The following is an 18,652-nucleotide window of genomic DNA, read 5'->3' as shown; positions in this document are numbered from 1 at the left end:
TTTTTTTTTTTTTTTTTTTTTTTTTTTTTTTAATTTATTTATTTTTGGTTGCGTTGGGTCTTCGTTTCGGTGCACAGCCTTCTCACTGCTGTGGCTTCCCTTGTCGCGGAGCACGGGCTCTAGGCGCGCAGGCTCAGTAGTTGTGGCACACGAGCTTAGTTGCTCCGCGGCATGTGGGATCTTCCCGGACCAGGGATCAAACCCGCATCCCCTGCATTGGCAGGCGGATTCTTCACCACTGAGCCACCAGGGAAGCCCCCGAGGAATAGATTTTTAAACTTTTTCCTATTTCAGTTTTTCTCTTTCTCTCGAGACAGGGCTAACAAATTTTTTAAGGGCACTTCAAAGACATGCTCACCTCTAATTTACTATCCTTGTTGAAAAATAAAGTTTTTAAATGAAATGTAGAATTGGTGGGGGAAGGTGTACAGGGGAACAAAGAAGAGAAGAAAATATATTGATAGATCTGTAACTGTTTCCACACATTTTCTAGTTCTGAGAATTTGAGACTGTGGACATAAAATGGTTTCAGTACTTCAGAATGTAAACACTATTGTTTAAAGTTATATTTCCAGAAATCCTGCATCACTGTTCAGATACAAGCACTAAGGCTTGTGGATCTCAGCACATACCATATATAGTCAAGTTGCTATACATTGATCATCTGAGTATCTCATAGCATTCTTTAAGTTTGGAAGTCAAGCAAAACTTAACTTTACTAAAGGAGGTTTTTTTTTGTTTGTTTTTTGTTTTAAGGGAAGAAGAAGAAGAAATTGATGAAGAGGAATTGGAAAGATTGAAGGCAGAGTTAGATGAGAATAGACAAATGATTGCTACTGTCAAATGCAAGCCTTGGAAAATGGAAAAGAAAATTGAAGTTCTCAAGTATGGTGCCACTTTTCAAAATTAGAAACATTTTCCCTGCTATTGATCTCCCAAATTCTCTGAGTATTACCTATATATTATAGATAATACTATATGTGATACATCATATATATAATACTCATTATATATAATTTTCATGGTCATATATAACATATATGTTACCTATCATATAGTTAACATATATCATATCACTAGAGAGGCTGGGCTAATGATTATAAAAGAAAATCATGATTAAATTCATTATTTGGAGTCTTACAATCTCAGATCACTTTTAATCATTTGTTCCTTGAACTGAGAATTTTCTTAGTTTAATACATACATTACTATCTCTCTGAAGGAGATAATATATTTGAATTTTACAAGTTTGTTGGATTGCACACTCTAGTTTCTCTGCAGGGTTCCAGCCTCAAATGATATATTCATGTGACAGCTTTTATTAAAGCACAGGGAGGATGCTAAGCAAACAGAAGAGTAAACGGGATTCCAGTTAAGGATTACGCTAATAGCTATTCCCTGGTAACATGTAAGCGACCCAATTTCACTCTTTTGTTGAGTCTTGACACACTCAGAGACACATAGATTTATAAACTCCTGATAAAAAAAGTCAAATGTTTATCCCTTTCCCTTTTGGGATTGGAAGCAGATTCGCCTCTGAGGATCACACTATATTTCTTTGCATGGTGGTTTGGGGAAGTGGGGCATGAATAAAAGGGACCATGTCTGTGATAACAGCCATGTTTGCATCTCACAGATGTGATACAGATTGCATTTTGTACACAGAACAATTTTTATAAACAGTGATAAATTTCCAAAGCTATCCCTCCACAAGCCTATTTAACTAATAACGTTAAACATTATAGTGTATCTATAATAATGTTAAAGTCTTTTTGTCTCTGGTAATGAAAAAAACTGAAGCAGCTATCAGGATAATTCACTACTAATCCTGGCTCTGCAAGAGCTTGTGTGTTATTTAAGAAATTGGCTTAAACTTCTGGGGCCTCAGTTACCTCATATCCAAAATAAAACAAGATATTCCAGGTTTACCCTATGAGGTGGGAACCTAGGCATCATTTCTAATGTTATTGCTTTATTTCATGGAATAAGGTTTCCAAGTTCCAAACAGTGGTCTTCCCAGAAAGCTTTTGGAACACCACACAACTGTAGGCTGGGAACTACTTATGCATGTGCTTGTACACCAGCCATAAATGAAGGCAAAGACAAGTAGCGTTTCTGATTCCATGAAGCTATTAATGTATGTGCATATGCACGTGTGTGTGTGTGTGTCAAAGTAGTTTTCATTTAATGAAGTAATAATGATGCTAAATGATAGGTTTAGGAAACACCCTTACTTGGCAAAATAGAAGTTTGGTAACCTTATATTGTTTCCCAAAATATTGGGTGGGCCAAAAATTGTCCTCGGTATTTTAAGTAAAAATAAAAGACACATTTTTTATTTTCACCAAGAACTTTATTGGACAACGTATTCACCCTTTTGTTCCACTACCTTCTGCCATTTTTCAGACAACTTCATAATTCCATCTTCCCAAAACTTACCTTTTTGAGCAAAGAACTGTTCCAGGTACCTTTTACAGTCTTCCAGGGAACTGAACTTTTTTCCATTAAGAGAATTTTGTAAAGACCAAAATAAATGGAAATCCGAAGGTGCAATGTCTGGTGAATGTGGCAGATGAATCAGAACTTCCCAGCCAGGCTGTAACAGTTTTTGCCTGGTCATCAAAGAAACATGTGGCCTTGCGTTACCCTGATGAAAGATCATGCGTTTTCTGTTGACTAATTCTGGATACTTTTCATGGAGTGCTGCTTTCAGTTGGTCTAATTGGGAGCAGTACTTGTTGGAATTAATTGTTCGGTTTTCCGGAAGGAGCTCATAATAGAGGACTCCCTTCCAATCCCACCATGTACACAACATCAGCTTCTTTGGATAAAGACCGGCCTTTGGTGTGGTTGGTCGTTGTTCATTTCGCTTGCCCCACTATCTCTTCCATTCCACATCGTTGTACAGTATCCACTCTTCATCTCCTGTCACAATTTGTTTTAAAAATGGAACGTTTTCATTATGTTTCAGTAGAGAATCGCATGTGGAAATATGGTCAAGAAGGTTTTTTTCGCTTAACTTACTTGGAACCCAAACGTCAAAGCGATTCACATAACCAAGCTGGTGCAAATAACTTTCAGCGCTTGATTTGGATATTTTGAGTATGCTGGCTGTCTCCTTCATGGTATAAAGTTGATTGTTCTCAATTATTGTTTCTATTTGATCGCTATCAACTTCAACTGGTTTATCTGACCATGGAGCATTGGCCAGCGAGAAATCTCCAGCACGAAACTTTGCAAACCAGTTTTGACACATTCAGTCAGTCACAGCACCTTCTCCATACACAGCACAAATATTTTTGTGTGTTTCGCTTGCATTTTTACCTTTCTTGAAATAATAAAGCCTGATATACTGAAAATGTTGCTTTTTTCTTCCATCTTCAGTATTAAAATGGCTACACAAAAACTCACTAATTTTGATACTTTTTTTAATGCATGCTGATATGACAGCTGTTACATACAATCTAACAAAATTGTTTCAAATGAAGTTAAAGACAACTAAGTGCTGCTAGAGCCATCTTACAGAAAAAACCGAATGAACTTTTTGGCCTACCCAATATGTTTTGAAATATTGCTGACCATGAAATTCCCAAACCTGGGAACCACAGGTAACTGTATATAGAAAGTTGTAAAATTGGAAAGTGATAATATTGTGAACTGTCAAAGTGTGGTGTGAAACTGCATTAAAATGCCAAGCAATACATCCTCCCTTTCCACCTGCGTGGAGGTGTAGAAATACCCCCTCACTCTTCTTTGCCTGCATCTTCCATATAGGGCAGTGAAGAAGGGATGGGTTTCAGTCTTAAGTTTGAATCTCAGATCTTCCATTTAATACCTGTGCAAATTTGAATGAATTGTGTAGCCCTCTGACCTTGGGTTTCTTATGAAATTTTACTAATTTACAGGGCTATTGGAATCATAAAGTGAGTTGTTTCATATGAAACACTTAGCAGGGTGCCAGAACATAGCACAAAGCTGGGAAACACAAGTTGTAATTATTATTTCATCTCAGGACAGACTCAGTGTTGTCTGATTCCCTGCAGTATGACAGGAGAGATGGGAAGGGTACAGGACCTGGCAGGACTAGGTGGGAGCAGACTTAGCCATAGGCAACCCCAGGAGCCTTGGGGGATGGTGGCACATTGGTATAGCAGTCTGGATGGACAACTGATTTTGATGCTCCAACAAAGAAAAGAGGGTATCTTGACAGTTTGGCAGAATCCACGGTCAGCCGCTTTCAGATCTTCCAAAACGTACCCACAGGGTAATCTTGTGGCAGATTCCAGGTCCTGGGACCTTAGGCTGGAGTCCAGGGATAAAGCCATTTTTAGAGGCGGGGAGAGATAAGGGTTGGGATGGAAGGTATGGCAATACCATGCCCTATTACTAGGGCAGAGGTTGAAGATGGGGAGTCTGCCGCTGAATCTAGACTATAGGTGGTTTTTATTTGGCCCACATGCTTTTTGTTTCTTTTTCTTTTATTGTTTTTTTAAAACTTGTGATTAAATATACATAACGTAAAACTTACCATTTTAATCATCTGGGGGTGTATATTTTTATAAAAATGTTTTTTCTTTGTTGTTAAATTTTAAAAAGTGGGAGATTTCAGATTTTAAAAATCCAGATGTTCAGCTTCTCCTGGATAAGAAGAAAATCTGGTCCCCATTCCTACATGAAAATAATAGCTGGGGCTAAGCAATTGCTGTCCCCTACTAACAGGGCACTCCGTCTTCAGTGTGCACAGCTCCCAAACAAGCCACATCTCTTATTCACGCTCCTTGGCTGGACCTTATAAGCATTCAAGTTTGCTGCCTCTTATCCCTGTAGCTGGGGAGCAAGTTAGGCATGCTATCAAGACAGTGATTCAGAAAGTTGGAGTGAAAGCCAGCTTGCAGAATGGAAGCACAGATTTAGGCCCAGAGAAGAAACAACTATGGCTTCTCTCCTGTCAGCAATGCTCACTGTCTTGGGATGATTCTCCACAGCCAGAAATGGCTCCTGCTTTGTGGCTTTGCAGTATTGGCACAGCTGGTACCATTGGCCATGGTCAACCTGATTCTCTTGGTTTCAGCCTCTGTGATAAAGTCGGTACTACAGTGCCCGACCTGTCTCCCTTCGTAGGTTTCTGAATGCTGTACTGAGCTTCTCCCCCACAGGTTCCTATCACATATTAGATAGTGGTCAGTACTTCTGAGAACATGCAGTAAAGGTTCTCTACCCCAGTGTTACTAAAACATGGGAGTCAGGCAGCTTTCCTCCCACCCTTTTATTCCATTCAGAGACATCAAACTCTGAGAGAGTGTGTCTAAGGATTATATTATTCCCAGAAGTAGCCTCCAATCATCACTTCTGGCTAAGTCTATGGAATCCAAGGCACTAGGCTCAATATAACTGGAGCAGATATTTTCATCACAGGTTTGGATCTGTATCTAGGTTCTGAGGCTTCCCATCTGCCTCTGGACTCTGAAAAACTTGTGAAACTTCTAAGACAGAATTTACAGAGGGTCAAGGTTTTAAGATATGTTTTAAAGTAAAGCCTCAGGAATGGTAGCTTATGGTTCTGAGGATGCTGTAGGAGACTCAGGGGTAGTTCTCATATTTTGAAAGATTATCTACCACTAGGAACTTGAGCATTCTCACAGCTGAGGGTCAAACATTGGTTAATATAAGCAGTAAATACATAGGCACGAACCTCAAAGAATGGGTTATAAATCCATATGGACTCTCAAACATGGTTTAGGAACTGGAGCTCAGCATTTTTTTTTTTTTTTTTTTTTTTTTTTTTGCGGTACGCGGGCCTCTCACTGTTGTGGCCTCTCCCGTTGCGGAGCACAGGCTCTGGACCCGCAGGCTCAGCGGCCATGGCTCACGGGCCCAGCCGCTCCACGGCATGTGGGATCTTCCCGGACCGGGGCACGAACCCGTGTCCCCTGCATCGGCAGGCGGACTCTCAAACACTGCGCCACCAGGGAAGCCCGAGCTCAGCATTTTTGAGGCAGCAGAATTGGCTCCTTAGGGCTGAAGAGAAGCCACCTCATTTCCACCTTCACTGTGGAATGGTGTTTTTCAATGTATGTTTTCCTGTGTATTGATACAGGTTCAAACATTCATGTATCTTTAAACCTACTGAATAAAAATCTCTGGGTGGAGGGGCAGGGGTGTCTGGCCCAGATCAGGAATGTGTATTTTTAGTTTTACTCTAAAAGTCATTAATGTACGGTCAGGATTGAGCATCCCTTTCTTCATTTCTGAGAATCAGAAAACTTCATTAAGCAGAATATTCTATTCTGTGGACTGTTTATTGAATGGGTGAGAATATGTGTGGGTCAGGCCTAGGAAAAGGGAAAGAGTAGTGGATTTTCCAATTATTTGAAGGTCGTTCCTATTTTTTATTAGTTATCTAACTGAAAAATATCCAACAGCAAGGATTTTTAGCTTAATCTGTGTTTAAGTTTTTAATGGATTTAACTCAGAAGTTGGATGAATAGATCTTTCCTACCTATAAAAGTGGCTGCACTAATGTACCAGCCACCATAGGTGAAATAAAACACCTGGATGGAAAATGACAGATTTACTTATTAGTCATCCTGAAAGCTAAAACCTTTGACTATATCAGAACATTCTATGTGGTAGATTAAAAGCCCTCCTCACTTAACCTAAATAAACAACTACTTTATTTTGTTATAGTGGAATAGGTTTTGGATTGAAAATTAAGAGATTGGACTCTGCTCTAAGCTCTAATTTCTAACTTTACCTCTCTGAGCCTCAGTTTATTTATTTATAAAATAAAAGGACTGGATTGTAGGCCCGTAATTTTCAAAGTGCTGTCCTCAGAGTTTAAGTTTGGTGAAGTCCCTTTATAAAGGGCAAAGGAGGCAGAGGTCAGAGGGAGGACTGCTTGGCCACATGTCAGCATCAAGCAGAGGAGACCTGTGGTTTTTCTTTTCTATACAATGTACTTCCATATAAAGCATTCATTTGAAGAAAAAAATGCTTCTGTGCCTATTAACATAAGAAATAGCTTTAAGAAACCCACTTAATTGGATATTTAAGGAAACTTATTTTAGGGATGGAGCAGTTCTATCATTCCATGAGTTTACAGATTAGGGTGTGGAAGTACATACTCCAATATACTTTTGCATGGAAATGGCTCTTGGGTAAAAGCCATTTTAAAATGATTTATTTTGATGAAGAAGATGTTTATTTAGCTATTATACTGCCTGCTTTAATTTCTGAGCTTTGTAGCACCCTGACCCAAGTTCCCAGGAATTGTCCATTGGCAGACTAGGCCTGGTGATTTATTAATGAAACACCCAGTAAAGCCAAGAAAGTTACTCTTAGAATTTCATTTACTTTTAAACAGGTGCTTGAAAGTGTCACCTAGTCCTTAAGGTAACATCCTTCCTTACTCAAACTTTCTTCGTCCTTCGACACTGCTTTTTGGTTTTCTTTTCTCTTCTTTTTTGGTAGGGGAAGCTAATATAATTCACAGGCAAGAATTGTGATTTCAACTTTAGTTCAAAAAGGCCTTACTTCATCTGCCACTGTGAAGGAATGAGGGATTCCACACAAGAGGACTTTTAAGCGTGTGTACTCATCCACTAATACACACTTCAATCATTTGAAGTGTGTATTCACCAAAAACTCAACCAAAGCAGAGACCTTTAGTTCTTGTACATTACAGGTATCTTGGGTACATTCATTTTCTCATCCAAAGAATGGAGAGTCTGTAGGCAATTAGTACAGCTGAATTTTGTTGATCAAAATGTAACATTGACATCCAATTTTTCTACTGTTTAATAAGAGTCCCCTAGGTATCAAGCATTATGCTGTGACCTTAGACAAGTTTCTTAACCTCTGCATCCTTGAGTTTATCCTCTATAAATGGGGATAAAAGTAGTAGAACTTCATAAAGTTCCTGAGAGGATTAAATCATTTAATAGACCTACAGCACTTAGAATGATGCCTGTCACATAGTAATCATTTTCTACACCTTCTTATATATCATCTTCTTCTTAATTGCATTTCATTATACACTACTTTCTCAAGTATTATCAGTCAATGTATCACATATGGTAAGCCACACTGAATTAATTTCCCCAGCTTGCCAAAGTATCCTAGCCTCCAAAAATTTTTGATAAACAGCAGCTTACCTAACTTGCACTCTTTAGAATTTTAGCTGTCAGTGATAGCTATTTTTCACAACTTGTTATTAGACTATCCATAAATATATGATCTTTGAAAACTGATTAAAAGGAGAAATTCATTAATTATGACTTCAAGTTATTTAGGAATACTTTTAAATATATTTGACATACTACATTAACAGTAAAAAGAAAGCAAATGTGCACATGATAAGCACAAAATAAGCTTAGTTTGAGAAGTTTATCCTTGTTGTTTTGGGAAAGTATCATACAGATCTCAGATAAGGTACTAATTATGAAGATAACCCTTAAATTTATCATGTTTATAATAAGAGAATAAGCAAGGTATTTTTGAAGACGTTTTTATGTATATAACCAAGAAATGGCAAGTAGAACACTACTTCGGGGGACTCAAGCTTGTTGCTATAGAATAAAAATGGTTACACCTTATTAAAATGCATATACTGAAAGTAAAGCTTGGAGAATATTATATTAGAATATCATAAAAAATTAGATGAGCTGAAGAAAGGGGAATAGTTTTCCATATTCAATATAATGTGTCTAAGATTCCCTCTGTCCTGAAAATTAGAAACTTTTAAGTTAAATATAAATCACTTCTTTCAAAGAGTCATATTAATTATGATTTTGTAATATATATACACACATATATATGTATATACTACTATACATATACATACATATTTACCCTCAAATATCTATAAAAGATACGTGATTCTTGGGCTTCCCTGGTGGTGCAGTGGTTGAGAGTCTGCCTGCTGATGCAGGGGACACGGGTTCGTGCCCCGGTCTGGGAGGATCCCACATGCTGTGGAGCGGCTGGGCCCGTGAGCCATGGCCCGTGGGCCTGTGGGTCCGGAGCCTGTGCTCCGCAACGGGAAAGGCCACAGCAGTGAGAGGCCCGTCTACCGCAAAAAAAAAAAAAAAAAAAGATACATGATTCTTTGGCTGAATTAAGTTTTATATTTTATGAACTCACTATTATAGTGTTTCTTGATCAGTGGTTGGTCACAGTGATCGGGAAAGCTTAAAAGAGAGGCTATGGAAGGAAACTGTGAAATAGTAAGACTCCAAGTCTACTCAGCAGAAAGACTAGTTCACATAGGAGTATAATATGCTCTGTGGGTGACCTCACCTAAGTTGTGTTGCCAAATGCTCAGGAGAGACTCCAGATCTAAGTTTATCTTGTGGCAAGAGATTAAATTTACCAGGTAGTCTTGATTATTCGCAGAGCTCACTGAACTGCCATCATTTTAAATTTCTTGCCCACTCTTGGATCAAAAGGCAGAACACACTGTTCTAACAGAAAACTAAGGCTTTCTAGTATTCCTAAATATCACCACACAAAATTTTGAAAAAAAATATTTCACAATACTTAGAAATGTTGACCAGGGGCTAAATATGAAGACACAGGTGTTGTGCAGAAATATTTTACCAAACCTTTCAAAGCAGAATGGCTCCTCTCACTCTGAGGCAGTGCCCCATGAATCCTTCTGTTTCACAGTATTCAGAATTCATTAAACATGTTTGATTAGAATGCACGTGAACCAAGCAAAATTAGCACAGTATGTCTACCAATCCATGAATGTTAGTATATCTAAGAATATGAGATTGTACTTGAGGTTCATGGTGGAAATATCTCCTTTCTTAAGGAAATTTCTGCAAACCGATGCCTGGAATGCCTTTCTCTGCCTACTCAATTTTATCAGCCTTTTAATGTCCAGTTTAATTCTTATCTCGTCTACAATGTCTTCAACAAGCTCTCAAGCCTCCAGGGCCCTCTCCCTTTTTACTTCAAGGCTGCCTAGCACTGTTGCGTAACAATTTTATGGGCCTATATCTCTTTTTTCTTAATGGAGTTTAAGCTTCAGAAAGGAATCTACATGTTTCTTTTAGTTTTTTCAAAACACTTAACTCACTGCTAAAAACATAAAACACACTCAATAAATACTTAGAAAAAATGGCTAAGTAAAAAGGAGAATGAAAAGATTATAGAAATAAAATTAATTTACTTGTTGATCAGAATTTGCTAGGTCCTTCTTACCTCTATGTATAGCAATCTGTATTTTCAGTGCTATTTCCACCTTCTTCTGAGTATAATTTTCCCACAGTGAAGGAGGGAGAGGATACATTGACGTTTTGCAAATTTTTGGTGTTGAGAATAGTTGAGGTAAGATTTTAGATTTACCTTTTCTTGTTACTCTTCAGCTCTTGATCTTACGATTCATTTGTGGCTTTAAGGACACATTCTCCCTAAATCTCATTTCTGCTCAAAACAAAGCAATAACAATAGACTGGGATATACCTCGATGTCTTAGGGATATGGCCTAGAACTCTGCAGCCCACGTAATGCCACCCCTACTTTCAGGGGTATTGTTTTAGGTATTAGTGTTGTTAATTGCATGCTCATTGATTCATTAAAACAAAAGACAAAAATCAAAATAAAATAAAAAATCCTTGATACAGAGCTTAATAAGATCTGGAGAGATATTAATGAAGTTACTATTACAGATTGTTTTAGATGGAGAAAGAATTCTTTATAGCAACTTAATTGCACATTGTCTCTGCTGACAACATTACAAATCTTAGAATTTTTTGGTGTCCTTGTATGGCAGAAAACCAGTTTATGCTGTGACCAATATCTAAAACTCAGCAGAAACTTTTAGCTCCTGGGGAAATCTATATGGTCTTCTTTCCCCTCTCCCTGCTATTATAATACAAAGGAAAATTATTAACCATAAATTGATTTTTAAATTAACCAGGTAGAGCAGAATTCGGAAAAGATTTAATAAGCAAGTAGAAAGAGTATCTAGTGTGCTTTCTTTCTTTATTAAACTACTAAAGCCCAGCTATGTTGTTTCTCCCTTGATTCATCTAAAATTACTCTGAGATGCTTGACTGACCTCTAGGGTACAACTAAAATATGTTTGAGTTTTTATTTGACATTTAAGCCAGCCATGAAAATTAGCATTGTTTCATAGTCCAGGGAACAAAGAAGTTATCCTAGGTCTGGAGAATTTCTATGGGTAGTAACTTTGAACTTAATACAGATTTGACCTACCCAAGCTTTGCTTCGGTTATTTACCAACACCAGCAGCTGGCTTTGACACATCTCCATGAATATCATCAGAGCTGATGAAAAAATTGTCTTAAGAACTCTTCGTGCACAGATAGATCATTGTTATGTTTATTGCTGATGAAATGTTTAGAAGTCTTGGTGCTCTCTCTCTGTCTCTCTCTCCATATATATATATTTTAAACTGTGAAATCTATGAAGTGGTGCTATTAAAAGGAAGCACACCAAAATAAGCCACATATATAGGGTAAGAGGTTATGTGAATATACAGACAACATTTTTGCTTGTTCTTTGTTCCTTGTTTTCAGATTGTTTCAGACGTTTTCAGTCAGTTACTCTTTAGGGATATAAGATAAAGAGTGAGCTAGGGACTTGAAAAATAAAGTTATTCACCAAAATAAATTTATCAAGCTTCAAAATATGTAGAGTATTACCAATGCAGGGGGACACCAAAATAATCATATTTAATCATATTTGATATAGTAGCTTTTTAGCCCAAACCTCCAACAACTTGCTTGGCCACGTAAAAATCTCTTAAATTTACTACTCTCAACAAATAATATTTGGTTTAGTTCCAAATTTGGTCCTCAGCTAGTTGCACGTTGGAACCATTTAGGGATGTTAAAAAGTACTGATGCCTATGTCCCACCCCTAGAGATTGTGACTTAAGTGGTCTGGGAATGGGGACACCTGGCCTTTGAAATTTTTAAAAGATCCCACATGTGATTCTGTTAAAAGATCCCACAGGTGATTCTGAGGTGTAGGTAGTTTAGGAACCACAGCCAGATTATCATCTAGTCTTCTTTTAGGTGTTCATTCATTGCAATAGCATTTGTTGAAACTCACTTCTGTGCCAGGTGCTATATTAAATATTGGGAAATTACAACAAAAGACATGGACCTTGCTTTCAGGAAATCCCAGTGCAGTGGTGGAAATGGACCATGAGTTAACTACAATACATGAGGTAATTACTACATGAAGGTCAGAGGTTAAATCACCCTGACCTGGGGCTGGAGGCGAGTGTTAGAAAGGAAAATCAGGAAAGACCTTATGGAAGAGCTGTAGTGTTGGCCTGGCTGTTGAACTGAAAATGGAAAGGAAGGGAACAGGTGGAGAAGACGGGAAGGGCATTCCAGAAAGAGGAAACAGCTTGTATAAAGGCATTAGAAATCAAGTTACATCCAGCCTCTCATTTTGTTTTCCTCTAATTCATCTTGCACATCATTGCTGCAACAGTTTTCATATAGTACACTGTACTGCACTTATCAGTTTCCTGCTAACAAAATGCTCATGGATCCTTATAGAGATCAGAGTGAATTCTGTACTGCTTAACTGGGCATCAGGGCATGCCAACTCCTCCTCTAAAGTACTTAGAATGTTTTCTTCATCACCCACCAGAAGACCCCAGGTGCATTTCCATCTCTTCACCACTGCTCACACCATTTCCCTGCGCTGTAACGTCCTTCCTGCAACGTTGACCATGTAGCTGAATCCTCCTTTTGTTCAAGGTTCTTTCTAACCACCCCACTCTCTCATCTGAATCTTTCAGCACTTAATTTTACTGTTTATTCATTTGGTAGTAATTAGATGATGCCCTAAATATTTATCTATGTCTTAGCTTTCTAATAGAATTAGAAATGCCTTACAGAAAAGCATAGAGCCACATTCTTTTTTTTCTTCATACAGCACAGTGCCTTGAAACAAATAAAAATCTATATTTTATTACTGTAAACAAAACTGTATGATAGTACTATAACTTTAGAAAATAGAGGAACTAATTATTTGCATAATTGCCGAGTCTTTGGCCATTGACACACACGATTTTTACACAGTTGTAAAGGTAGTGTACAAATCATTCTTTATTCTGAAGTTTTACTCAATGTATCATATACATTGCCCAGAAAAATAATAAGTGTCTTTGAATGATAATCAAAAGTACCATTTACCCCTGATATACCAAGAACTGCTTTGTTTATGTTGTCTCAACTTTCACATGTCCTTATACCAATCCCATGAGGTAAATAATGATGTTATTCTGGGAAGAACTGGACATATGAGCTCAATTCCTAGCTGAGCTATGCCACTTACTCTTTGGGTAAATTTGGACACTTCTTTTACTGATCTAATCCTCAGTTTCCTCATCTCTGAAATGGGTATAATAATAGTTCCCACCTTGCAGGATTTGGTGGGGATTAAAGGAGATGATGGACAAAAATAGTGCCTGGCTTATGGCAAACATTCAGTATGCTAGCTGTCATTGCTGTTACTGTTGCTGGTCACATTTTATAGGCGAGAAAGCTTGGGATCAACAACATCTCCCCAAGAGCACACAGCTAGTATGTGACAGAGCCAGGACTCAAATCTGTGTCTCAGTTGTAAGATACAGGTCGCAGAACTGAATAGAATGTGGTCCTAGTCAAGGGAGAGAGCTCTCTTTTTGTCTCTTACCACAGACTCCCCAGCTGTCCAAGCATCCTGAGCTCTCTGCAACAGCACAGCATGGCTGGAGCAGGACTCGGGCTGGCACCCACCAATACCTCCTCCCCGGCAGCATCATAGCCGGGGGTTCTGCAGCCGGACACCTGGGCACTCTCATCAGGTCTCAGATGTAAGGCTGAATTCTCTCCTGCTCTTTTGGTAACAAGACCAATTCCCACTATTCTCACATCTCACTAGGGTCACAATCTAAGGGGAAATGGACTGGCTTTCTGCAGGGTTTTGCCTGGAAGTATCTAGTCCTTGCTCAACTTTTTAATTTGGAGAGTCAGCATAAAAATTAAAGTCAGCTCTGTTAGTACTATTGCTATTAATAATAGTTACTCTTTATAGTGCTTTTCCTGTTTGCCATGGATGCATTACATACATTGTTACTAAACACATCACATACATTATTTCCTATAATGCATACAACAACCCTGTGGAATAGCTATTACTGTCTCTGTTTTATAGATGAAACAACTGAGCATCTTAACCATTATAACTGCTGCCACCAGCATCCCCGTTATAAAAGCACATGCTTTGAATTCTCAGTTCCAGTATTAGGATGACTTAAAATAATTCTGCCAGCCTAATTATGGAGTTATATTATCTAGAAAGGCCTATAATCCTTATTTTCAATCTCTGTATATTAGACTGTCTTCTTACCTCCTCAACTTTCTTTCAATTACTCAGTAATATTTTAGGAAAAGTCGGAGTTCTGACTTTTAGTCAATTTAAATTGGTCAACTTTTTTTTTTTTAATGGCATTGTTTATTAGGAAAAGACCTTTCATTCTTCTGATCCCTTTACTGGGAAGTAATGTTCATGAGCACAAGTTTTGATTACAGTTGCCTTAAAGACCAGTTTTGAAAAGTCTTTTGTTTACTTGAGCAATAAGTTGGTTGCTCAATGATACTATCAAACTGAGAACAAGAGGAAAGAAAAGTCAACTTAACCTAACCCAAATGAGAACATGTTTCCTGGGATGAGAATGTGTCAGAGGCAGCATAGCATGTCCTAAATCCCTTGTGTCATCAGTGTTGTATCATGTGTTATAGGTAAATTATCTTTTTTGTAAGTTAGGCCAAAGCGTGCTCCTTCAACTAACTGTGAAAGCATTCTTGAAAGCCCATGAAACCTTATTATTCTAATTACCAGCACAAGGGGTTGATAAATAAATTATGAGGCCAGGTATTATTGTCATTAAATAGACCTTGCTCAATTATTTATCCCTGGGTCTGGGGTTACAGCTCAGAGAGCTGTGCATATTGTACCAGGGCTTTGAGCTCTGAGACCTGGAGACTGGATTACAGTCTTGGCAGGCAGCTTTTGTTGAATGCAATTCAAGGGGATGACACACATTTTTCAGTCAGATATTTGGATGGTTTGAGGCCACCAGCTAGTCAAACTTTATCCACAAGAGCCTATTTCATTTTAGCCATGTAGATAAATCCCTTTAAATTATCCAGATCAATACAAATGGGTAGGAAAATGGACTCACTACAGGAAAAATATAAAGAAAATGTGTTGCTTTTTAGTTTTCAAAGACTCTGCTCTTTGTTTTTTTGCATTCTGACATCTGTTATGGGTACTTTAGTGTGATAAGTATCCGTCAGTGTTTATCTCCATATTGACTAGTTTCTTTTTGTATCTTGTTTCTAACAGCACAATGAAAGATGTTGTCTTCTGGTTAAGAAATGTGTTATCAGGGAGGATGGGATTGGGTGATACTAGTTTTCTTCCATCCTGAAATCATGCCAGCTCATTGTAAAGGTCAGCCCCCAAAATAGTGTTAAGGTGTGTTCTTTCACTGAGCTCTTGCACCCCAATATCCCCTCTTCTAGGCCGGAAAGGTGCAAGAGTGCTTTCTTACATCCCAAGAGCATCAGATTAGGGGGATCAAGAATCTGTTCTTGCTTAACAATTCTCTGCCCACCCCATACCCCTGGCTTTGTTTTAAAGTCATCCCCTAGATTTCTGATGAGTTGAGTCTAGTAGTTATTTTGGCCAGGGTGGGAAGTGGGGAACAGGAGGCTCTAGAATGGCTGGTCAGGGAGCCCTTAGGTATGAAACTTGGGGAAGATCTCTTGAAGGATGGAGGAGGGGTTAGGACATTCGGGCACTTGTGACCATGTGGAGTAGAGTGAAGTCCAGACTTTCATTTGAAAACCTTCAGGATATGTGTGTTGAGGGTGGGGTAGGGTAGTAATTGGAAGAGAAGTATGAAACTATGCTTAGTATCAGGGATAAATTGGCAATTTAAGAGACAAAAAATAAAAACTTGTTTAGATTGTCCAAAGGAAAATATATCTATAATAACTGATAAGAAATCTTATGAATGCCATGAAAATAAGTTTCTATATTTGTTAAATGAATTTATAATTAATTTTGTGGTGACTTAAATTTGGTTATAACCCTGACTTCCCTCTCTCTCTTGAATCTTGCTAGTTTAATGTTCCTGTAACATAATTATCAGCTCACAAAATTTAAAATCTTGTCAGAAATATGGAGTAGAATAGCTATGTCTTTACGCTCCTGTCTGCTTAGAGCCGTCATGTTTTCTAATTGGCCACTCAGCTAGAAAGTGATCTAATTCTAATAGGCCAAACTGATGTTCTTTAATTATCTACTAATCATCAGGAGCAGTGGATATCCCCATAAAATAGTCACCTTGTTACATGTGAAAAACAAATTTTGATTTTACTACTAAGAAGAATTTTTGGTCCTCCATTTATATATGTTTATTATAATAGAGAATGATGTGATAATTCCTGTGTATACTTGGTTTTATGAACTTCAAAATTCTTGATGCCAAATAATTGCTATAACATGATGTATAGGTTCCTAAAAATCTCTACACTATGAAAAATTGGGTAATGAAAACTACAGGGCTTGCAGGAAAAATGGGGATGGGGCACAATATTCAGAAACATTATCAGTGACACATTAAAAAAAGATAGAAATTTAAGAAAACGGTAGCAACATTTTACACATATTTAATGGCTGAGAAATACATAAACACTGCAATAAATATGGCAGTTTACCTTAAAAAAGACCTGAAGTTTGCTTGTGGAAATGACAAGATTGCAGTTTGTGAATTATTGTGAAGCATGGAAGGAGGGTCATTGTAACACCAGCTCTGAATGGATGTGACTTTTCTAACACATGGGGTGCCATGAAGTAGCTGGTTGATGAGGTGTGTGCATTTTGTATATATACTGCTAGGTTTAGATGGATGTGTTTTTTTCTTGTATTCACCCAGTGTTTCTTGTAGATAAAATCACATGTAAGCAAACACAAAATTTGTGTTATGTTCAAATTGTTCCGTAATATAAAACAATCATGTTAGAACAGATTCTTGGTTTCAAAACAAGTGTTACAGTGGAATTGGCAGTGTAATAATTCCTTCAACACATTCACATCTATAGTCTCATCTTATTCTCGCCACCACCCCAGCAAGCAGGGAAGCAATTGCCCAATTTTTGTTTGTTTGTTTGAGAATCCTGACCTGTTAAAAGCTACACAGTAACTGAAGGAAAGTGTGCCAGAGCTTGCTCAGGTGTGTGCGAGTCCTGAGCAAGCAGTCTTTCCTCTGAGAAGTGGGATGCTCCTTAACGTGAGTACAGAGAGTGACAAAAACATGGGCAAAGTTATAGAGACAAATCACAGAGTCTGGGTTAGAACTCAGGTTACTTGATTTTCCGCTTAGATCAGTTCAACATTTTATAAAGTGTCTGCTAAGTACCACACTCACTCCTGTCTTATCATCTCTATAATACATAGTTAAAGCGTAACTGTGATAACGGTTTTTTGATTGCATGGATCTAAAAACCCAGCCATGAGAGCTCAGTTTATACTTGTTGATGGGGCTTTATTGAACATTTTTAAATGTGTAGAATGTTCTAGAAACTGTTTTTCAATTAATCTTCACAGCCCAGAAGTCATGTCAAATGTCAGGGTGTTTGACAAGGCCAGCCTAATAAATCTTCTTCATTTCTAGAAAGCTGTCCTAGTAGGTTTCTGAGAAGACCAAAGGGAAGGGTGCAATCCCAAAGTCTAGGAATGATTTTTCCTTCAAGCATTAATTGATGTGGAAAATACAATTATTAGATACTCCCTTGTCTCTGTCTATCCAAATTATGCCATTTAGGTCTATTTCAAGAAGGTTTCAGTTTGCTAAACACCTCCTATGGTCAAAGTAGTGAACAGTGCTGTGAGAGATACAAAAAGGACAAGATATTGTCCCTGCCATTAAGGAAATGATGTGGGAAGTCTGTTTGATGACTGAAGAGAATCTTCTCTGTTGTGCTTGTGTTTTTATGGCAGGTCATGGGTGGGTGCACATGCACAGGTGAGTAATGGGGCACCATTTTCTAGTTATCAGCTAGGTTAGCAGACGTGGTGTTTTCATCACTGGGTACTGTAAAATCATGAGTTTAGCATTGATACTAAGGAACACAGAAAATCCTTCACCAACTTAAGGATGAAGTTTCATTTTTCACTTTTTCAAGAGTACTTTGTGTGTTGTTTATTTATAGTCATGTGTTGAAGGGGCTTGTCTGTAAAACCACATATTCCAGGGGCCACCCGACTGACGACAGCTTTGTACCTGTAGAACCAATGTCCAGGTTTGGATTATCCCTTGGTTCTCTTGGGTTATGCATTTTATGGCCCTGGAGAGGTCAAGGCAAGCCTGGACTGCCTCTATTTTAAAAATTCTTTCCATATCTCAAACAAACAACAATAGCAAAAATGACTAAAAAGTTTACAAAAGTTGTATATTTAACATGTTCACTTTATCCATTCTGATGACTTAATGCTTTTTTACCACAAACACAAAGACACTAATGTGACTACTGTAAATGTACAAATATTTGGGAATGGCGTTAAAGTTTAAATTTGAAGCCCTTTCAGAATGTGAGGCCAAAAAGTATTC

The 18,652-nt window shown here is 37.9% G+C and overlaps 1 protein-coding gene across 6 annotated transcripts in view; it reads left to right on the top strand.

Moving 5' to 3' along the window:
• Positions 1–18,652, top strand: part of TMC1 (transmembrane channel like 1) — a 385,069-nt gene that overhangs the window by 287,690 nt on the left and 78,727 nt on the right. For all 6 annotated transcript variants that reach the window (XM_027105688.1, XM_027105687.1, XM_027105692.1 and 3 more), the window contains one exon: positions 757–885. In XM_027105688.1, the coding sequence (XP_026961489.1) occupies positions 757–885 (129 nt within the window). The remainder of the gene's footprint in view (positions 1–756; positions 886–18,652) is intronic.

The sequence above is a fragment of the Aethalodelphis obliquidens genome, unplaced genomic scaffold (assembly GCF_003676395.1).
Source record: "Aethalodelphis obliquidens isolate GAN/ISIS:26980383/991018 unplaced genomic scaffold, ASM367639v1 scaffold7, whole genome shotgun sequence".
NCBI lineage: Eukaryota > Metazoa > Chordata > Mammalia > Artiodactyla > Delphinidae > Aethalodelphis > Aethalodelphis obliquidens.
Note: the sequence above shows the minus strand (reverse complement) of the source record. Positions and strands in the feature narration are given on the sequence as shown.